The 23,078-nt window shown below is 44.6% G+C and overlaps 1 protein-coding gene across 1 annotated transcript in view; it reads left to right on the top strand.

Annotated features, from left to right (window-relative positions):
* The window catches only part of STRIP2 (striatin interacting protein 2), a 69,593-nt gene that overhangs the window by 3,105 nt on the left and 43,410 nt on the right, over positions 1-23,078 (top strand). The window contains exons 2-17 of the mRNA XM_012664805.1: positions 2,074-2,143; positions 5,035-5,109; positions 6,035-6,169; positions 7,515-7,635; positions 8,426-8,494; positions 8,702-8,808; positions 9,466-9,593; positions 10,503-10,706; positions 12,267-12,502; positions 12,755-12,820; positions 13,560-13,623; positions 14,358-14,429; positions 17,373-17,447; positions 18,137-18,234; positions 18,700-18,826; positions 21,390-21,490. Of these exons, the coding sequence (XP_012520259.1) occupies positions 2,074-2,143; positions 5,035-5,109; positions 6,035-6,169; positions 7,515-7,635; positions 8,426-8,494; positions 8,702-8,808; positions 9,466-9,593; positions 10,503-10,706; positions 12,267-12,502; positions 12,755-12,820; positions 13,560-13,623; positions 14,358-14,429; positions 17,373-17,447; positions 18,137-18,234; positions 18,700-18,826; positions 21,390-21,490 (1,748 nt within the window). The remainder of the gene's footprint in view (positions 1-2,073; positions 2,144-5,034; positions 5,110-6,034; positions 6,170-7,514; positions 7,636-8,425; positions 8,495-8,701; positions 8,809-9,465; positions 9,594-10,502; positions 10,707-12,266; positions 12,503-12,754; positions 12,821-13,559; positions 13,624-14,357; positions 14,430-17,372; positions 17,448-18,136; positions 18,235-18,699; positions 18,827-21,389; positions 21,491-23,078) is intronic.

A 23,078-nucleotide genomic window follows, 5' to 3' on the forward strand; every position in this document is an offset into this window, starting at 1 on the left:
TATATATATTTTTAAAAAGGCTTTTTAAAGTCCCTACTTACCTGAATAAAACAACAACAACCTTATGTCATTCCCCACCCTCCACCTTCTTTTTTCCCTACTGGTCCCTATAATCCAACAGTTTGAAAATTTTTGCTATAGTGGATTTAAACATGATTTGACTTGCTGGCAGTATAAATTGATATAATGTTTTTGAGAAACAACTCATCATGAGCCATACAAAGAGCCATAAAAATATTCATAAGATTTGATTTATTAATTCCCTTTATGAAAATTTATCCTTAGGAAAGATCCTAAATGTAAAAAGTGTATAAGTGTATTATAGCTTCAAGCATATAATAAAGAAAAATTAAAAACAACTTAAATGTTCAACAATAGGTAACTGGTTAAGTAAACCAATAAATAACTATCCACTTATTCAACAATTTAAAGTGATAGTCATAATAATATGAGAAGAATATCTTTATAATATAATATTAAAATTGTAAGTAAGGTAACCACCCAAATAGTGCTGCCAAGTGCTAGGTGGTGTGCTGAGTGCCTTTCCTGTATTAACGCTTTCAGTTCTTACAATGACCCTATGAAGTAAGTCCTATTATTATCCTCTTTTACAGATGAGAAAACTGAGCACATCATTTTCCAACAACTCCTTGGATGTCCTACAGTTCAATTTAATTCTGACACTAGCTACCCAGAGTGAACACAGACCCCACAAGTTAAGAGCTCAGTCTTACGAGGCTGCCCCCACTTTTGATAGACCTCAGCCACATGTGGGGTCTTGGCCAAACGCACTTCCACCTGGCCAACTACAAATTAAGGTTCCATAATTTGCTAGAATGACTCATAGAACTCAGGAAAGCATGTACTTATGATTGCAGTTTTATTATAAAGGATACCACTTGGGAACAGCCGAATGGAAGAGATGCATAGGACAAAGTATGGGGCTGAGGTGGTGCAGAGCTTCCATACCCTTCTGGGGCGCCACCCTCCTAGCACATCTGCTTGTTCACCAACTCAAAAGCTGCCTGAGCTTAGCCATTTCTGGGTTTTCGTATGGGATTTCATTACTTAGGCATGATTAAACCACTGGCCATGTGACTAAACTCAATCTCTAGTTCCCCTCCCCTCCCTGGAAGTGGGGGTGCTACTGACAGTTAAGCCCTCAAATCAAGACCTTGGTCTTTCTCACCATGAATCACCTCATTAGCATAAATTCTGATATGGTTGACAAGGGTTCATTATTAATATATACTAACAGATACTCCTATCACTCAGGAAATTTTAAGGGTTTCAGGAGCTCTGTGCCAGGAACCAGGGGCAAAGATCAATATATTTTTTATACCACACTGAGGCAGAGAGGTTAACTTGCCTAAGATAACACAGTATATGATAGAGCTGAGATTGAGAATTTTAAATATTCATATGTATTAACTTACACTGGAAGGAAATACCCCAAAATGCTTAAAGAAGTTAGAAAATGGGATTATATTAAAAATATTTTAATAGGATTGTAAGTTTATACATACAACATCGTAGGAAATCTACCCTTATCTACAACTTGGAGTGGAAATGGTACCTTATATGACAATCCTAAAGTCATCAAATATTAGAGCTGAAGAACCTCTTTTTATAGATGAGAAACTATGATCCACAGTATGAGACTTGCCCCATATCATGTAGTTGATGACAGAACTAAGGCTAGAATCCAGTTCTCTTTTGTTTTTGTCTGTCTCATTTTTGTAGAGATCAGCTAGATGTTCCTCTGGTCTGTGTTTATGTAAATTAGATGTGGGCACAGATGGTAGCTTTCATATCTGTTTGGGATCCTGCCCTTTACCCAGACTTTCTGATTCTATATAGGAATCCTCAGCCTCTCCCCACAATGAGCCTCAAGTCTTGGCTTGGATGAGGGTACCTCTGGGATGAAAGGCCCAAAAATAGAACTCTCCTAGCTGCCTCCCTGATCTAACATTGGCCTCCAAGAGGGGAAGAAGATGAAATAAGGGTATAATCTTTCCTTGGCAGCCCCTTTTCCCAAGTTACCTCAGTTACCAGAAAAATTTCTCATTACAGGGCTCTGTGGACTGCCCCACTCTGGAGTTTGAGTATGGAGATGCAGATGGGCACGCAGCAGAATTGTCAGGTATGAGGTAGTTGGATCAGCAGTTAGTGGAGGAATGGCCAGGAGGAGAGGGAAGGGGCCTGTGATCTCCCCTGGCGGCTTGTCTGTTCTCAGCAAGTGGCTATTAAAACAAAGACTGTTTTCCACATTCCTTTTTCTCTCCACCTTCCAGTGGTAAATATCTCTTTGTTTGCTTTCACATTTCCTTCTGTGGACTCTGCTTGGCTATGGTATTCATTGTTCTTCCATTCTATTCTATCTCTCTTTCCTGATCACCCTTCTTTATTCTCTTTTGGTGCACTCTCAAATCAATTTTCTCTCCATCTTCTCCCTATTCTTTCTCTCTTTCTCTTACTGTCATCCATATCTTTGCCTGGCCGCTTCTTTCTCCCACCCTCTATCTCATTCCATCTCTCTCTCCTTTGTCTCCTCTACCTCCATCTTTCCCCCTCCCCTAACACCTGCCCCTTATTAAAATCTCAGCAATGTCTGAGGAAAAACTCTATAGACAACTGGCCAGCCAAGCAAGGCTGGATGGATGTGTCACCTGCATCCATTAGAGTGGAGTTCTGCTTGGATGTTTCTGAGTTGGGCTTAAGTAATTCTATTTTTCTTTCAGGGCTGGGCTGCTTCTCTGTGTCTGGCTTTTTAGCTTAGGGTAAACGTGATCTCCTCATTGTAAGGGCCTCCGTGTTACATGTGCTATGAATGCCAGTTATTAATAAATGAGCTTTGGGTGGAGATGGTGTGAAAGTTAAATATTCTGTCACATGGAAGTGTCACTTTGAGACATGCTTTTTCAGAGAAAAGAGACAAACATTTTAAAAGAAGTTCTTGTGAATAAGCACAAGTGAATAAATTTAGTGATGAGTGACAGAAATAGAGAGCTAAGTTTAATAACCAACAAAGAATTAGATCCCAGAATATGAAAATATATATATATATTTAGAGAGAGAGATAGAGAAAGAGAGAGAAGAGGATGAGATGAACAACCCAATAGAGAAGTGGGCAAAGAATATGAATAGGAATTCATAGAAGGGAAAACCAAGTGGTCATTAAATGTATGAAAAGATATTGAACTTCATTAGTAAGTGGGGAAAAGCAAATTAAAAGAATAACATATTATTTCACAATCATCAGATTGCAAAATTTAAAGCCTGGGGTTGGTGAGGGTACAGAGAAATGAATACTTTTATACACTGTTAGGCATGGGGGAGCAGAGTATAAAATTGGAAAGCCGTTTGGTCATATCTAAAGTTGAAGATGTATACATATTGTGACCCAGCAATTCTATTCCTAGATGTTATGCTCAAAAGAAACTTATACTTGGGCACAAGAAAATGTACAAAGATGTTTATTGCGGGCTTGTTTATCATTGTGAAAAATTGAAAACAAAATAAATGCCCATCAGTAAGGGAATGGATAGCATATTAGCCCGGTAGGCTACTGTATAACCATTAAAATAATCTATATCAATGTGCTTCAGTATCAATAAATGTTAAAAACAAAGTTGAGGAAAGGAAGCAGTGACCAAGGAATTTATACTGCTTTGATAAAAATTTTTAAAACAAAACAATATCATATATTGTTTACAGGCACATACGTATGTAGTAAAAGTATAAAAATAGGCACGTGAAGGATACATACCAATTTCATTATAGGGGATAGCTCTAGAAAGGGGAATAAAAATAGACTGTGGAACAGTCTGAAGCAGATATGACAAATGCTAACATTTGTATAATCTGGGTTGAAGACACACAAGTGTCTTAAATGTACTATTCCATACTTACCTGTATATGAAAATTCATAATCTAAAATTTAAAAATAAAATAAAAAGAACAAAACCAAAAGTCAGTACCTCAGAGCCTTGCTCACTTTTCTGACTGGGTTTGTGGTACCTCTTAAAAATATATATACACACATTCTACACTAACGACTGAAGAATTTAAGATTCAGAGATGGGATTTGTTTCTGGTCATTCCCAGATTCTGGAACTCAGGACTCAAAAGCCCTGGCTCCCAGACAAGATGTTTCTCAACCATTAGACATCTGGCTGGAACACGTGAATTTCTCTTGCTTTGAGAATTATCTGTGACCTAGTTAAATTTCCAGTAAGGGGTTCAGGTGTGGAAAAGAGATTTTGAGGAAATCTTTTCTGTCACCTATTGACTTTTCTATTTCAATTCATCTTCTGTAACATCAGGGTGCAGATAAAATGTTCTGGGGTGGTGGTGGTGTAGGAAACGACATTTTTATTTCTCATAGGCTTTCTGCATTTTGTATTGAGAGGCTGCGGTCAGCAAAGTTAGCTTTTCCTGGGCACAGGCAGCCCTTTGGCAACTATATCTGTTCTCTACATGGTTTTATGCAGCCTCTGCTATGGGCAGGAACCTAAACTTATACACCCTTTGAGTAAACTCAGCAGGGAGAGAATGAACTGGCTCCAACCCTGAAGAGCCATCTAACACTTACTTTTCAGCTTTTGCCCTGGCTTCCTGAACAGCACAAGGATCTTGCCTCTAAATTTCAGGAGTTTTGTTTCTCTCCTCTCCCCTAGACATAGGATAGTCCCAGTCTAGACTGACGAACCAGAAGTTGCAGCCCTGAGAAACAGGAGTTGATGACATTAAGCTCTCTGTGCTCCAGCCCTCCTCTTGGCCCTCACTGAATGTTGAAGGCTGCCTTCTCTGCTGTAGCAGCCAGCTGGCAGGAGGAGGACAGGTTTGATGGTTTAATCACCCAGGGACACAAGTGGCTATTTTTAACTGCTCTGAAAGGGAGGAAGCTGGCTTTGGATTGAATTGGACACAGGAATGTGTTGGAAGCTTCAGCTCTTTCATGCCACCCTCTCTACCCCAATCCCCTTCTTTAAGGATCTCCTGAATGTGACTGTTATGTCTTTCCTGCTGCAGAATTGTATAGCTACACTGAGAACCTGGAATTCACCAATAACAGGAGGTGCTTTGAAGAAGATTTCAAGACTCAAGGTGATCCCAGATCTTTACTCATAGAGTCCTTCTTTTTCTCTCCCATGATATCCCAGCCTGACCTAGTAAAAGGCTAAAACAAAGTATGTTCCTTTATCCCCTCCATAACCATATACCCTTCTCTTCTTGCATATGGGATACAGGGTTCTCTGTATCTTGAGTGGAGAGGCCATGGGAAGCAAAAGAAGCCTGAGCTGGGTTCCTTTCCCTGGTGTAAAGAGGCAGGAGAGCAGAGGGATGGTGAGGTGAGGCTGGGCTGGTGCCCTGCTGGAGCCTAACAGAACCCTTGACCTTAATGTTCAACCCCTGCCTCCAACTCTGCCCCACTCTCAATAGTAATTTTATGTGGCCACACCACGACATTCTCAGACCTTCATTTCCTTCCTTGTTCTGTGGCAATTCAATTTTCAATTCAACAAATGTGTGGTGAGTATCTTCTGTGTCAGAGATGCAGGAGGCAGGGGTGAAAAGCAACTTCTACAAAGAGGTTATAGTCTGGGAGCAGAGGGGAGATGTGTACATCATGAAACTAGCTGAGGCCAAGAGGAAAATACTAAGTATCATGGAAAAGTAAAAAAGTGTCTTGGCAGCAGAGCTTTTGGCTGTAGCATTAGTGGGAAAGAAGTTATTTTGTATTGGGCTTATAAGGATGACTAGGAATTGGATATGCAGAGAGACAGGACAATATAGGCTGTATGTGGGGAAAAAAAGGGGATGTTGAAGATGAGACTATAGAGTGGGTTCAAGCCAGAACATTTTTGGTCCTTTAGTTTCCCATCCCTTGTTCTTTCTCAGTTAAATAAGGAAAGCTTTTGGAGGGAAGAATTTGTTGGGGGTTGAGATTAGAGGTGGATATAGTATCAGGAGCCTTTCCAGGAAGGATGGCGGTGGCTGACACTGGATGTGTATGGCCTTCTATCCCCAGTGCAGGGCAAGGAATGGCTAGAGTTGGAGGAAGATGCTCAAAAGACCTATGTAATGGGACTCCTGGACCGGCTGGAGGTGGTCAGTAAGGAGCGGCGGCTGAAGGTGGCCCGGGCTGTTCTCTATCTGGCCCAAGGTGAGTGACCACCCCTGCTAGCTCGCGAGAGTGGGAGGCTGGAGAGGGAAGTGGCATTATGAGGACTGGGTTCAGGCAGGCTATGCAGGGAAGGCAAAGTCCCTTGTCTCTCAAGGACAGAACTTATCAGGTGCTAGGAGTAACCTGTGCTTATAAGGAAGATGAGGAGATGGTGTTGAGGGCTGTTCTGGATCCCTTGGGATCTGCCTTTACCTTACCAGTCATGGCAGGATTCTTTATAGTGTTCTTTTTTCCCCTAACCTGAGCTGTAATCATATGTGAATACTAGTAAGGAGGTCAGTGTGGCCAGAGCTGACCATGTACCACCAGCTGAGGATGGAGACTTCTTTCATCAGCTGTGGCCTGGCTCCCAACCTGAGGAGATATAGAGGAGTGTTACAGACTCACACATGGACCCTCTGTGTTGTTTCTTGTTGGCATTTTGAAGGTTCAAGCCAACACAGCAGCAGGAGTGGATGCTGTGACTAATTTGGAAATGATCACAATTAAATGAGATTAATTGGGGAAAGCTTCCCAGAAGAAACCTGTTAGCCAGGTGTAGAAAGGGAAATGAGATAGCCTAGCTGGCATAGTGAAAATAAGCCCTGAGATCATAAATATGAGGATGGTTGGCAGAACCATCTAGTTGAGAGCTAAAAAAAATTGTAAAAGAAAAAAAATAAATGGAGAGGAAAGAGTGTGGACACTGGGTGAAGGTAAAACTGTAGCAAATAAGGCAGTACCCACCCATACCTGCGGGTCTGGTGCTCTGGCCAACTTTCAACTGCCAGTACCTTTTTTTTTTTCCCCTGAGGGTTGCAGCCCACACAGGGAAGCCAGGAGATGTAGGTAATTAATGTGCTCCCTAGTTTAGCACCCCTCTTCCAGTGACAGGAGTTAGTGGATGGATAGCCCAACTATCTCACCTTTCTTGTATGGGATAACTCTGAGATATATGCTTTATACTGTTTCAGAGCTTCCCCTAACACTGAACTCTTTTGGCTGCCTTTTCTTCCCTATCTCATTTTCCTGCTTCTCTACTGGTGATTCCTGGGATTAATTCCCAAATAAACTCCTTGCACTTGGATCCTTACTTAGTTCAAGATCTGCTTCTGGGGGATCCCACACTTAAGACAGACCATTGTTGAGTACATTGGATTTAACCCTGGAGACTGCCTCTCCTCTCCCCTGACTCATTCCAGGAAGTTCTTGGGGGCTGCCATACATCTGCCAGCCTAATTATTGGGCAGGGTGTTACAGAAAAGTCTTAAGATCATGGGACGGGGTGGAAAGAACTGAGATATCGCTCCCCCTCAACCCCTGTGGCAACTGTCTGGTCCTTTAGGCACTTTTGGGGAATGTGATTCAGAGGTCGATGTGCTACACTGGTCCAGGTACAACTGCTTCTTGCTGTATCAGATGGGGACCTTCTCGGCCTTCTTGGAGCTACTTCACATGGAAATCGAGTGAGAAACCTTAGGGGAGAGTTGGCCTAGACACCCCCCTTCCTTGAAAGGGCCTCATGTTCTGTGCTGGTTCCCTCACTATAGAGACCCCTGTGGGGAGCTGAGTTTACTCACACCTCAGCCCAAAGCTTGTTGATGGTCCCCCTCCATCTGGCCATGTTCCCTGATCTTCTGTTCTCCCTCCTTGAGTTGGGCTCAGCAGCAGTTTCTGCCCCACTTACAGTCTGAATCCTGGGCTTCAGGGGCCTGTCATGGGTGGGTTCCCTTTTTATTCAAGCACATTTTAAGCTCATTCTAAGCCTAACTCTGGAATTCATGAGAGAAACTGTTCTACCTAAGAGCATGACACAAGAAGAACAGGACCAAATCTTGTCATAGTGCCTAATTCTTTCCCTCATGGGTTATAGCTCTAGAGATGGCCTCATCTGCTGACACTGCTATAATGACCCCTTGTTCTGTCTCCTGCCCATCACCCAGGAGTTTTAGATAGGGTGAAATCTGCTTATTATTCATCAGGTATTGCTTAGCATCTGTTTTTTATCCAGCACAGTACAAAGTATTGTGGAGATTGCAAGAGGAGTAGATACCACAGACCCTGCCCCTGCCTGTCTTCACCACAGATGAGGGTTTGCTGTGGGCTCCTTTATCTTAGACCAGTTTTGTTAGTGGCTGCATAGCCAGGGAATGGCAGATACTCATGTTTATGTGCAGATAGGTGAGAGCACAGAGAGAAAAGAGGCCTCATGGGTTCCCATTCTCTCCCTCTTTCCACTCTACCCCACCCTGGCAGTAACAGTCAGGCCTGTAGCAGTGCCCTTCGGAAACCAGCTGTCTCCATCGCCGATAGCACAGAGCTCCGGTGAGTGGGGCTGAATATGGGCTTGGAACAGGGGGATTATTAGGACTGGGTTACCCTTTCCTCATATCCCAGATGGCTCAGACCACTAGGAAGTTGCCCTCTAGCTAATCTCACTGGTTTGGGCTCCCACAGAGACCATCCCTGAGGTCTCTGACTATGGGCTGGTAACTGCCTTGGGAACCTCTTGTGACCCTTCTGTAACCCCAGAGTGCTGCTGAGTGTCATGTACCTAATGGTGGAAAACATCCGCCTGGAGCGAGAGACAGACCCCTGTGGGTGGAGGACAGCCCGGGAGACCTTCCGCACTGAATTGAGTAAGAAACGGCACTTGAGGAAGGTAGGGATGGGGTGCTTGATGGTGGAGGGGAAACAGAGCATCTGCCTAGGAGAGGCAAACTGTCCTTTTTCTTTTTTTTTTTTAATTAACATTCTTTTAGGACAGAGATACTGCATGGCAGGCATGAGGGCTGGGCTTGATTGCTCCCCTTATCTGTGAGCTAGGACCAGCCATGTAACTCCTCTGTGCTGGGTTTCCTTGGTTGTAAATGGGGATAGCCACCTCTCTCCCATCCATCATGAATCCCACATGAAAAAATGAGTTGAATCACCTTGAAAACTGAGTTCTGTTCAAACGTAAGCTGGTGTCATCTGACAGGGATAGGATATGTAGGCCTGTGAGATTTTAAAAATATATTATTGATGTGGGAAAGTGAAATTCATTGGGTCTTTCAGCCAGAAAGCAACATCTTCATTACTGTTACTTCTAAGCCATTTTACCTTCATGGCCTCCCTTTCTGCCCTTGAGGGGCTTCCCTCTGGGGCTTTCTAAACCTCCTTCTCAGGACCAAGTACTCTAGAATTCTTCTGGGGAGGTGAGTGCCTTCCTCAGGGTGCCCAGAATCAGGGTTATAGGGGCAGGGTTTTAACTGCCTCATCTTCACTTTCTCACTCACCTCTCTCCACATCCCCAGGCTTCTCCATGCATAATGAGGAGCCTTTTGCCCTTCTGCTCTTCTCCATGGTTACCAAGTTCTGCAGTGGCCTGGCTCCCCACTTCCCCATAAAGAAGGTCCTGCTCCTGCTCTGGAAGGTGGTCATGGTGAGTGGCTGATCCTCCCCACTCCCATCTCATCAGAGCAGCAATGCCCTGTGCCACCTCAGTTTCTTCTAGTCTGATTCCAGGAGGCTGGAGCTAGGCAGCAGAATAGGGTAGCCATTAGCCAATAGCTAATGAGGAGGGGCAAAAAGTCTGTCCTAGAGGCATCAGGTGTTCTATGCCAGGGCAGATTTCCCCTTTCTATTGAATGGATGGGAGATACTGCTCCATGAGTTAGGGTGTCAATGGCCCCCTTCTGCTGATAGAGCCAATGTTTCAGGGAAAGAACACTGGCTGAAAGTTGAGAGATCTGGGCTCTGCTGATACTGAGGAACTTTGGGCAACTGCCTGTGCCTCAGTTTCTCTAGCTGTAAAATGCTGGGGTTAGTGGCTGCCCTCCTTCCAGATAAATAGAGGATTTGCTTTTTTAAAAAAATGAAGTCCTTATAAGTATATGGTTTCAATTTGATACTAATTATTCAATCTGATCCTTCATCTCTGGCTCCCATCCCACAGGGCTGGCTGAAGATCATACCCTCCAGGCAGGCCTCATAGGGGAAACTGCCTCTTGACTGCAGAGGCAATTGAGTGACTCTGGCGTTTATAGCATCTGGATGTGATCCTTAAAAAGGGAGATGGTTTCCTATTTTTTCAGCGCAGGCCCTCAGGAGTCCCTTTTCTAACTTCTGGTGATGTTTCCCAGTGTGGGTCAGTAAATAATGTTTTATCCAGACACCCGAGTTCCTCAGACTGGGGATGGCAACGACATTTACCCCTTCCTTATTAAGGAGAAGATCTGAGGGGATTACAGGTTATGGCTCTTTTTCTTTCATCCATGTTTCCCTCACTTTACTCTCTCTGACTTTCCTTCCTTCCTCTCTCTTCTCTGCCCCTTTCCTGTTTCCTCCTTAGTTTACCCTTGGTGGATTTGAGCATCTACAGGCTCTCAAAATACAGAAGCGGGCAGAACTGGGCCTGCCTCCACTGGCTGAGGACAGTATCCAGGTGGTGAAGAGCATGCGTGCTGCCTCCCCACCCTCTTACACTCTCGACCTGGGGGAGTCTCAGCTGGCGCCACCACCCTCGAAGCTGCGAGGCCGCCGTGGTTCTCGAAGGGTATGTACTAAAGTAGACAGTGGTGATGTGAAACTAGCCAAAAATCAAGATTTTAAGCTATTCTGAATGTGATAGGAAAGGGCAGTAAATGATATGGCTCATCCTGCCCCAAGTTGGCCCTGTGAACAACCTGAAACCTTAGAGTCTATACTTTGGCCCCTCCCCTAGCCCCATCAGACCTCGAGCTATCCTGATGTAACACCGTGATATCACACCATATAGCCATGTCTTGCTACCTTGGCATAGACATCAGTGCCTGGAGTTCCTTAGCATTCTAAACAACAGTATAACAACAGGTATAATCCTGGAGACAGGAGGATCAGGAGCCAGGGCACCTGAACAGGGCTCCCAGCAAAGCTGTGTGCCTGGGGTGAGGCACTTTACCTTTTTTGTGGCAGCAAGAACATTAACTCTGAGCTAGCCACACTCTTGTCTGGCCCTGGAACCAAAGGCTTACATCTGAGAGAAACTGATTAGGGTTCTAAGTATACATTTGTGTGTTGCTTAACAACAGGGATACATTCTGAGATATGTGTCATTATGTGATTTCGTCACTGCAAACATCATAGAGTGTACTTATACAAACCCAGGTGGTAGAACCTACTGCACACCTAGGCATATAGCCTTTTGCTCCTAGGCTGCAAACCTTTACAGCAGGTTACTGAACTGTATGCAACTGTGACCCAATGGTATTTGTGTATCCAAACCTAGATAAGGTACAGTGTTAAAATCTTATGGGTCTACCATCGTATATGCAGTCCATTGTTGATGGAAGCATCATTATGCAGCACATGACTGTAGTCTGCAGTCCTGAAAAGGTCAGAATTACAAGTTACACTGCAACCTTACCACCCTCCCACAAACTCACCTGCCTGACCTACTTTAGTTCATCAACAGGGCCAGACAGTTGTGCTCAGTAATCCAGTCTACATTATCTGCAGTGTGATTTTTTTAACTTTTATTTTTTGTTTTATAAAGTAATGCTTACTCACTGTAGAAAATTTGGACCAAATATAAAAATGTGATGAAGGGAGAAAAGAAAAATCACCCACAATCTTAACAACCAGAAACAGTCACTGTTAACTTTTTGGCCTATTTCTGTCCAATCTTTTTTTCTTTCTGTGACAAGATTTAAAATTCCAAACTTGCTTCCCTCTGCCTGGCAGCAAGCTTCTGTCCTCCTCTTCCTCAGTCAGCCAGCTGGTGTGTGCTCACAGAAGGCAAACTAATTGAATGTTCACCTAAGCAGAGCATAATTAGGAAGGAAAGTGCTGGCAAAAAAAAGGCATCAGTGCCTTCTGAAAGCTAAATGACTATGACTTTGGGATTATCTATGCTCTGTTCCCTGGCCATTGGCATGGTTGCCTGAGAACTTCTTGTCCTGGTATTTGGCCCGATGGGGGCAGCAGGGTTGGGGTGGGCAATGGGATGTTCTCACAAGGGCTGGGTTCTGACTCTTATTCCCTGAAGTCTAGAAGCCTATGGGTAGGGGGCAGCTTCAGACAAGGATACCCAGGGTGAGATCTCTGCACATCATCCCTCCCTGCTTCCTCCCTCCAGCAACTCCTCACTAAGCAGGACAGCCTGGACATCTACAATGAAAGGGATCTCTTCAAAACTGAGGAGCCAGCCGCAGAGGAGGAAGAGGAATCTGCTGGTGATGGAGAACGAACCTTGGATGGAGAGTTGGACCTGCTAGAGCAGGACCCTCTGGTACCACCTCCACCCTCACAGGCACCCCTCTCTGCTGAGCGGGTGGCCTTTCCCAAGGGCCTGCCTTGGGCCCCAAAGGTCAGGTAGGTTTAATAGCAGGGAGCCTGCACTTTGGGGTTTCAGTCACTGAAGGCCCGGGGTAGACTAGTCTATATATTCAAGGCTCATTAAGCTGGTCTGGCAGAACTCCTGGGTTTAAAATTCCCTCTGTTGACTGCTATCTTCCCCAACTGCTCCAGTCCTCCTATTGGAGGGGTAGGAGCCCAGAAAAGTTCTCTCTCTCAAGGTTTGCTTTTATTCCTTTCTCTGGATTGGTCTGTCCACCATCCTCTCAGGCAGAAGGACATTGAGCACTTCTTGGAGATGAGCAGGAACAAGTTCATCGGATTCACCTTGGGGCAGTAAGTGACTAAATGGTCAGAACTGGCTATAGAGTGGTTCCTGGGGGGCCAGAGAAGCAGGTGGCTTGGAATGAGGGATGTTGCCTGATAGTCATAATGCAACCTAGAGCCACCAGGCTGTGGGCAACTCTCAGTGACTACTTTGGGTGCTTTCAATGGATCTTTTTCCTTGGGTTTCTTCCACTTTCCTCAAAGAACTTTTGTGTTCTTAACCAGGTGCAGGATCTTAAACAACAAGTTATTTCCCTCTTGGGCCTTAATTTCCTCATGAGAGTTTTGGATTAGATGGTCCCTAGGGGCCCTTCCTGCTCTAATGCAAAATTCTGCTAAAATTCTGTGAAGAAGAGACATGGTCAGAACAGATCCAGTCTGCTCCCATTTCCCCACCCTCCTGAATCCTTCCCACTGGCCTCTTCAAAATAGAGAAGGCTTTGTTACTGGGCTTTCACTGTCAAAAGTGTTCTTGGGCTATATACCCTTTTAAGTAGGAATATACCAGTCCCACACCAAGAGAGTCCCCAAGAGATTATACAAATCTCTTAATTTTCAGGAACACTTCTATGTGCCATTGTTCTTTTTGTGTTCTGAAGCGATGATGGGAGACCCAGGAGCTTGCAGAGGAAGGTCCAGGATGCTGGGGATAGATGTTGAAAGTGGCATGGTCCATGTGACTCCAAGAGGTATCAATAGTTCTCTGTACTTTTGAAGCTTACAATCTGGTGTGTCTGGCTTTTCACAGGGATACAGATACCTTGGTTGGATTACCCAGGCCCATCCATGAGAGTGTGAAGACCCTAAAGCAGGTGACCAGAGTGGGCTCTCAGTCTTCAGGGGTAGGGAGACATCAAGGCGTCAGATTACCAGGGTCCTGAATACTGAGTGGAGCTCTTATACCAGATGCTTTCTGAACCTTATGCATTTCCCCTGCAGGCTTTTTGGCCAAATAGGAAAACTCAGGTCTCTTTTTACTTACCCAGTTTCCTACATTCAGATAGATAAAAAGTTCTCCTTTCTTCCTCTCATTCCTTTTCCCTCTTTCCATCTTTCTCTCTCTCTCCCTACTCCTTGCTTCCTTTCCATTCACTTCTCTTTGCCCATAGGTCCACTAACTTCCAAAGGCCCAGGATTGAGTAGGAATCTGCTCTATATCCATTGTATGTGTGAGCACAAAGGGTATGGAGTCATCACTCCATGCATTCATGCACATGCAACAAAACTCTCAGGGCAGTAGCCCAGGGGCAGGGCTTGTTCTTGGCTTCCCCTTGCACTTTGTTTGAAGGCAAATGTTTAAATATTTGCTTCTTTTCAACAAATGTGGAAATATAGAATAAACAGAAACACTGCGTGTGAAGCACTTTGACCAGTGCTGATGATGCAGAGGTGACTAAGACTCCTACCTTCAAAGAGTTCATGTCTATTTAGAGTGACAGACCCATAAGCAGAACATTTCCTTGTCTTTGGGAAAGTTAAGTAAGAGACTGGTACACATGTGACTGAGGCCCTCAGCCCTTGGTGATGTCTTTTTTATCTTCACCAGCACAAGTATATCTCCATCGCAGATGTGCAGATTAAGAATGAAGAGGAGCTGGAGAAGTGCCCCATGTCTTTGGTGAGTCAAGAGGGTCCTACACAGGAGGAGGGCAGAAGGAAGTCTGTCTGCAGTGCTATCACATATACTCATTCAGCTTATTGGGCTCTTACTGTGTCCCAGGCAAGACAAGGTCCCTGCTTTCATGGTATAAAAAACCAAAAAAGTAAAGGAGACTATCAGAGAATGGTAAATAACAACAAATAAAACTTAAATAGGGTGACATGATAGAAGCATCAGTAGACTACTTGAGTTTGGGCAGTCAGGGTAGGTTGACTCTGAGAAAGTTGACATGTAAGCCAAGATCTGAGGTACATGGAGCCAGCCATAGGAATATCAGGGGAATGAGTGTTCTAAGTGGAGAGAACAGCCTTAACAAGGGTACAGCATGCCACCCCTCAGTCCCAGACTGAGTGGTGGAGATAGTAAAAGAAGACTGGTGTGGCCAGCATACAGGGGTGACGGCTGGGGTCCTAGAGATAGAGTCAGAGAGGTGGCCCAGGGCCACTGTACAGGGGGCGTGTAAGCAAAGCTAGAGAGCTTGAAGTTGATTCACAGTACAAAGGGAAGCCTTTGGAGATTTTAAGCAGGGGAGTGACATCTGATTTATGTTTTTAAAACATTGGCTGCTGTGTAAAGACTGGACCAGGAAAGAGTGGAAGCAGGGAGATTAGGAAGTTCTTAAAATAGTCAAGGTAAGAGATGATGCTGACCTCGAATGGGGTGGTAATTGTGAAGATAGTGAAAAGTAGATGCATTTGGTTTACATTTTAGAGGAATAGCTGTCAAGACTTGCAGTTCAGTTGGATGTGGATAGAGAGGCAAAGAGAATAATCAAGAATAATTATCATTTGCCAAGATGGGGAGGAGTATCAGGCATTCTGTTTTGGTCATAAGTTTAGATACCCATTAGAGACCCATGTGGAGCTTCAGGCAATGAGATATACCAGTCTAGAGTTCTAGAGAGAGGGCTGGCTTTGAGAAATAAACTTGACAGTATCAAAAGCCATAGAAATGGCTGAGATAACCCAAGGAGGGAGTGGAGACAGAGAAGAGGATGGAACCCAGGACAAAACCGTGGGGCACACTAGTATGTTGAAGGTGGCATAAGTCAGGAAAGGAGAGGAGCCAGAAAAGAAGAGTAAGAAAAACAGTGAGGTGGCAGGAAAACCAGGAGATTATGATATCATAAAAGCTAAGAAAAGAAAGTCTTTCAAGAAAAGAGAAGTGATCCACTGGGTCAAATTCTGCTGATAGCCTATGATAAGAACTGAGGTACACACTGGATTTGGCAACATGAAGATAACTGGTGACCTTGATAAGAGCAACCCCCAGTGAAGTAGTGGGGCTGAAAGCCTAATTGGAGTGCATTGAAGGGAATGTCAAAAAAGGAGGTAGACGGCCGGGGGCGGTGGCTCACGCCTGTAATCCTAGCACTCTGGGAGGCTGAGGCAGGTGGATCGTTTGAGCTCAGGAGTTCGAGACCAGCCTGAGCAAGAGCGAGACCCCGTCTCTACCAAAAAATAGAAAGAAATTAATTGGACAGCTAAAAATATATAGAAAAAATTAGCCGGGCATGGTGGCACGTGCCTGTAGTCCCAGCTACTCGGGAGGCTGAGGCAGGAGGATTGCTTGAGCCCAGGAGTTTGAGGTTGCTGTGAGCTAGGCTGATGCCACGGCACTCTAGCCTGGGCAACAGAGTGAGACTCTGTCTCAAAAAAAAAAAAAAAAAAAAAAGGAGGTAGACAACGTAAACGTTTTGTGATGAAAAGGAAAGAGATGGAATGATATTATAGCTGATAGAGGATGTGGGGTCAAGGGAGGGTGTTTTATAGCTGAGAGATACTAGAGTATGTTTTTGTCCTAAAAGAAATGATCCAGGAGAGGGGATAATTGCAGGACTGATGCATTCAACAAAGTGAATGGGTGTGGGATCCTGAGCACAAGTGGAAGATTGGCCTTTGTTAGAAGCACAGGTTGTTCATCCTTCATGTCAAGAATGAAGGCAGAGACTCTTTGGTAGATTCGGTCGAGTAGATGAGAGTGTGCCTGTCTGGTTGCTTCTGTTTTCTCCATGAAGTGTGAGGCAGGATCAGCAACTGTTTAGGGACTGTGGGGCAGAGGGGTTTGTTTGAAGAGAGGGAAGGTCTGAAATAGGCCTTTCGGAGAACAGGAAGGGAAACATGCCAGGATTGCCAGGCTCTGGTGAATGCCCACCTAAGACTTGTGTCCATTTGAGCAGCAGCTGAATTATGTGGGATGGACGGGTCCTGGTTATTCTTTCCTACCTCAGAGTCTCTTGACAGTGATCCTTGCCCTGTAATAGAGGGACGTTGGGAGAGGAGTGAGACTGCACCGGTCAAAGATGACAATGGCCACAGAAACCTCTTGAGCATCTGAGGACCCTGCCTCCCCACTCTGATAAAAGGCTTAGTCGAGGTCCTCAAAAGGACAGAGATGGTTGTGCATGAGGGGGCTGGTCAAAAAGGAGAAAGTATGTCGTGGGGACTAATGGAGAGGGGAAGAAAACCTTCCATCCACCTAAAAGCTTCCCTGCTAATGTTCCTTCCTGTCTCTCCAGGCCATAGGTTACCCAGCTTCCTTATTAACCCCTACTATTGAGCCACCCACCTCTCCTTCCAAGCTTACATAGCATTCTAGAGCTCTCGGTTGGCCTCAGATTGACACCATGGGAAGTCCTTCTGTGTGGGGTGTCTGTTCCAGTGTCCTGGGCCCTGAGAGGTCATCCAGACCAGCCCACTGATCCTATTGAAGAGGAAATTAGGACTCAGAGAAGGAAGGTGACTTATCCAAGATCATACAGTGAGTCATTAACACAGCTAGGCTAGGAACCTATGTCTATCCAGCTTAGTGTTCTTTTCATGCCATCCCTCACAACCCAGAAAATGTAGCCTTTGGTCACTTGGAAAGTAGCCTGAACAAACTGTGTATTTCCTGCCATAGGGAGAAGAGGTGGTACCAGAGACACCATGTGAAGTCCTCTACCAGGGCATGCTGTATAGCCTCCCTCAGTACATGGTAAGGAGATGGCCAGGCCAGAGCTGCCCTTCTCTACTGCAAGGAATAGACAGTTAAAAGCAATCTCAAGCTGAGCTTTCCATCATTTGTGCCTATTTCCTGAGCCTTCGCCCCTTTGGCAAGTCATTCTCTGACACATGAGAATTCTGAGCTCTCCTCAGGGCTCCTCTGAAGGTGCTGTTCTCCCTAGTCCTTCTTTGGGAGGGATGGAAAATAATGTAGAGTCTTTACAGGATACATTGGGGACCCTCATCTTAGCTAAGTATCATAGTTCCTCTGAGATCTGCTGCTGTCTGTCATGTCCTAGATAGCCTCAGGCTGGGACTGGGGAAGATGCCAATGGTCTGGGAAGGAAAAGAGTGGGAGAAGTTGGGCTTATACCTCCTACCTTATTTCTATGCACTGTCCCTCCTGCTTTGCTCCTTCCATCCTCCCCTTTGGAAAGAGCAGACTTGAAGCAGAGCAGCCTAAGAGTGAGCTCCCTATGGCTCCCTCATTAGCCTCACAGGCAGGCCTCTCAGGACTGGGTACCCGTTTGTCCTTCTGGATGCTGGGGAGATTTGGTCATTGAGGAAGGAAATTAGAGAAAGGCTTTAAAACAATTTTCATAGGGCTGTTGAGGTGTTGAAAAATCACTCCCTTGCTGAGTAGGATGGAGAGGGATGGATTTCTCATTTTCTACTTCCCAGATCGCTCTGCTTAAGATTCTGCTGGCTGCAGCTCCCACTTCCAAGGCTAAGACAGACTCTATCAACATCCTGGCAGATGTCCTGCCTGAGGAGATGCCGTGAGTGCTTCAACTGGACAGCTGCTAGATACTAGCTATCTCGTCTGCGGGGTCTCGCTAATCCCCACCCCACCTTAACACTTACAGGGATTGTCTCCAAAGATATCTCCCCTCCCCCACCAGTACCCCCTCTCCCCTGAAGGGCTCTCTGCTGTGCTCTTTTTTTCGCTCAGAATTAAGGGTCTGGAGGGTAATGCTAGTGCTAATAACTGGCTGCCCAGGTATGTGGTTGGACATTGCCAAGGGGAGCTTGCCAAAGGAGAGAGACAGAAACAGAGAGATCAATGGAGCTTACCCCAGACAGGCTGATAATTGGGAACTCTTGGAGGTTTCCCTAGCACAGAAGTTCAAGTTTCCCAAGTTCTGGTTCTCGTGTATGTATTGTATCATACCCAAATACTTGGGTCCTTATAGGCCTGCTTCTAAGGTCACCCTCTGCACTGATGCCTCCTCTCTCCATTGTAGCATCACTGTTCTCCAGAGCATGAAGCTAGGCATCGATGTGAACAGGCACAAGGAGATCATTGTAAAAAGTATCTCCACCCTGCTCCTGCTACTCCTCAAACACTTCAAACTTAACCATATTTACCAGGTGAGCATCCAGAAATGCTTCTCCACAGGTCTTAGGTGTTTTCTAGGCCCTGTCTCCCAAAGGAGGGATGCAAGAGCCCTTGTAGTCCTGCTAAGCATCTTTCAGCCTTTTCTTTGTCCTCACTCAGGAGATCCAGCTACCTGTTGCATTTGCTTGGGGTAGGGGTTTGGAGTGGATAGTGAGAAACAGTCCTAGAATGGTATAGATGTCTGTATCCTTTGTATGTTATCCCAGGGTTGTGGGTAGGAATCTCTAGCTTCTTGGGACGATGCCCAGCCAGTTTTGAAACAGTGCAAGACAGAATTCAAACATTTCACAAAAAGGGGAGAAAAGTATGTTGACCATACTTTTCTATGTATGAAACACTTTTCTGACATTTGAGATATAATTCTGAATAAGGCACAGTTCTGGCTCATAAGAGCCTTGAAATCTTCTAAAGGATACAGATATATAAATAGCTCATTATAGAGTGACAAGTGCTGTGATACGAATAAGCATTGGCTGCTATGGAAATACCTAATCTAACTTGGGGTGGAGAAGAGGTAACTTCTAACCGGAATCCTAAAGAAACAGATGTTAGCCAGGATATGGGAGTTGTTAGAGAAGGAAGACAGGAAGCGTTTCAAGCAGAAAAGCTAATATGCAAAAGTCCAGAAGGAAGAGAGCAAAGTACCTTTGGAAACGGTAATTAAATGTTGCTGGAGTTCTGCCTGAGGTAGGGGGAGTTTGGGATTGCCTGGTGACACATGAAGCTGGAGGGATTGGCAGGGAACAGATTATAATATATATGATAGCACATGATTATTGAGTACCTATAATGTGCCTGGCACCCTGTTAAGCTTGGGTGGGGCTTCATTTAATTCACTCAACCCTGTAAGGTAGTCTTATTCAATGCCTGATTTATAGATGAGGAAACCAAAGCTAAGAAAGATTAAGAACCTGCTTTCCCATGAAAGCATTGTTTGCCATGCTAAGGAGTTTGGACTTGGTTCTGTGGCCTTTGCCAAGATATAGGGACAAGATGGGGGCAGTGAATGGATGCTTTCTGTCTATGGGGAGACCACGGGGAGAAGAGGAAGGCTTTTCATTCCTGCCTAGAAGCTCCATCCCATTTTCTTCCTAAGAAGTCAGAATCAAGTTTGCTGGTGGAAGAGAAGGTCCTCAGAGTGCAAAGAGGCTCCTACCCTAACAACCAGGGTATTTCTCCACTTTGGTACATTCACTTTGTTTATTTGTTTAGTTTCCACACACAGCATTGAACACTTCAGTACATTCAAAGACATCTTTGGGTGTGTTAGGGTGTCCTGGGTGCTCACACTTCTGCTAATGTTTGCTGAACAGCAGCAGGGCTGGGAGGGTAGGGGTGGGTAGGAGATAGTGTTTCTAGTGGAGAAAGAACAGAGAGCTGTGAATGTGTGTTTACTTCTGCTTCTCTTGGTGGGCAGTATATGGATTGATAGCCAGAAAGATGGGTGGCTTGATGGGCCTTGCCAGTGTGTGTCAGTAAATCCTGACAGGGCTACAGGCACATCTCAAACTGAAAAAGGTTTTCTGTCAGTTGATAGTGGGTATGTGTTGGCTGTTCTCTCTGGGGCTTTGGAAAATACCCTGGATTGACTTCCAGGGAGAAATTAATGAACAGAAGAGGGAAGTAGTCTTAGTGCAAGCTGACTCCCCACCTTTAACCTTATACCTAGGGACAGAGGGTAACTTAGCTTGCTGCCTTGGCTAATTCTTGGTGATCAGGAAGAGCCAAGGATGGAAAACACCACAATTCTCTGTTTTTTCAACCCCTTTTCTGTACTATCCCAGCATACTAGATTCTGGATCTGAAAACAAACTGTGTTTGGTGCTCCTTAGTCTATCATGGGTAACGTAACCCCATGACCGTACTCTGTGACCATCTGCCCCGTTAGGTCTTCCTATATACAAACCCCATCTGGATTCAAGAGAACAAAATGGAGCCCCCACGTACTGGTGTTTAGCCCATCAAAGACATCTTGGGCTTCTCAGTGTAATGTCTGTTTGCTGAAGAGTTCTTATTCATTCATTCATTAAAATACTGATATTCTAAGTGCTGGGGCTAATATGGTATACCAGACAGACTCTAGCTGGAGCCCACATTCCAGTGGTTCATTTGGTTACTATATGCCGTCAGTTACCAGGAGTAAGCTGCACCTGTCCCTGCTATATCAATCACATTTGAAACATGAGCCAGAGGTTTGGAATGGAAAACAGTTCCCTCAGGGAGCCTTCCTTTCCCGTTGGGCTTAGGAACAAATCTCACAGTAATTGTTTCTACTTATTGGAGTGGGATTTTCTTTCTGGCTTGCTTGTTTTGTGCTTTTAGTCAGGAGTTTGCAACATACTGCAGATTGTCCGCCTCCTTATAGGAAGGACTGGCTGAAGATAAATTTCCCATTCCCCAGACAGGGAGACTGAGAACACAAGTGGACAGTGGATATTCTTAGGAATGAATGGATATTAGATTTGTACTTCCCTCTCTTTTTTTTCATGCATACCTTCTATTCTCCCCTTTTTCTGCTTTGATCTTTTAATTCAGTTTGAATATGTATCACAACATTTGGTATTTGCCAACTGCATCCCCTTGATCCTGAAGTTCTTCAATCAAAATATCTTGTCATACATCACTGCCAAAAACAGGTAGGCACTCTGGGTAGGTTTATCTCAAGGGATTACATTGGGGTGTTTGAGGAAATTACATCATCTCTGAGCCTTTCAGTTCTCCTGGGGTCCCTTGTCCCTCCTGTCTTATAGCTGTCACTGTTAAATTTAATTTCCTTGAAGTGTTAGTTGATGGGTATATGGTTTGGCCTCTTCACGGAGGTATTTGTATTTTAATAGTTTTGAAAATGGAAAAATGTCATGACTTAAAGAAATGAAGCTACAATCATGAAATTTTGGCCTGTGGCAGGAGGATCCAGGAGATGGCTTTTTTTTGTTTGTTTGTTTTTGTTTTTTTTTTTGAGACAGAGTCTCACTTTTGTTGCCCGGGCTAGAGTGAGTGCCATGGCGTCAGCCTAGCTCACAGCAACCTCAAACTCCTGGGCTCAAGCAATCTTTCTGCCTCAGCCTCCCGAGTAGCTGGGACTACAGGCATGCGCCACCATGCCCGGCTAATTTTTTCTATATATTTTTAGTTGTCTGATTAATTTCTTTCTATTTTTAGTAGAGACGGGGACTCGCTCTTGCTCAGGCTGGTTTCGAACTCCTGAGCTCAAACAATCTGCCCGCCTTGGCCTTCCAGAGAGCTAGGATTACAGGCGTGAGCCACCGCGCCCAGCCCAGGAGATGGCTTTTTGTGAAACAGCCTCCTTGTCTGGCCAGCCTTGATCTTACCATAAATTATAAGTTGGAACAATTACACTGCTTTGTAAACCACAGTGTTACACAAAATTTGTAACTGAAGGTAAATAATAAACCCTTAGGTAGATCGATTTGTAGTTCAGAAAAATAAGGTTTTTTCACATTCATTCTTTTTTTTTTCCCTTGTATTTTTTAGACTCAGAGTCTCCCTCTGTCACCCAGGCTGGAGTGCAGTGGTACAATCATATCGAACTGTAGCCTAGAACTCCTGGGCTCAAGTGACCTTCCCACCTTAGCCTCCCAAGTAGCTGGGACTATAGTCATACCCCACCATGCCCAGCTAATTTTTTTTGTTTTTAATTTTCTTTTGTAGAGACAGGGTCTCATTACATTGCCCAGGCTGGTCGTGAACTCCTGGCCTCAAGCCATCCTCCCACTTTGGCCTCCCAAAGTACTGAGATTATAGGTGTGAGCCACCAAACCCAGCCTTATTATTTCATTTAATCTCCTCGGCAGTACTAAGAGTTATTACAAGTTTTATTCTCATTTTACAAATTAGGAAACAAATTCAGAGAGGTTAATTGACTTGCTCAAAATTAACATGCTAGTGAGACCCTTAAGTAAGTATCAGAGGCAGGATCAGAACACAGGCTTCTCTGTGAATACAGATTATTTTCTACTCATCCAGCCAAACAGGGTCTTTGGGATTCTAGAATAGATCCTTGTTCCTTAGTTTGCTTCTTCACAGGAACTGGAAACATGTTAATCAGTAGAGTCAAAATTCTTAAAGTGGAAATAAGAGGGCTGATCTCATATTTGGGGTGACTAGAGAAGGAGGTGCTATGAGATGTTGCTCTACCAGTCTATTAGTACTGCTTGAAATTCCACCATGGAGAGGCAGCCTACTTTTATGTAGTTTAAAACA

This window comes from Propithecus coquereli, unplaced genomic scaffold (genome assembly GCF_000956105.1).
Source record: "Propithecus coquereli isolate 6110/MARCELLA unplaced genomic scaffold, Pcoq_1.0 Scaffold91, whole genome shotgun sequence".
NCBI classification, from domain to species: Eukaryota; Metazoa; Chordata; class Mammalia; order Primates; family Indriidae; genus Propithecus; species Propithecus coquereli.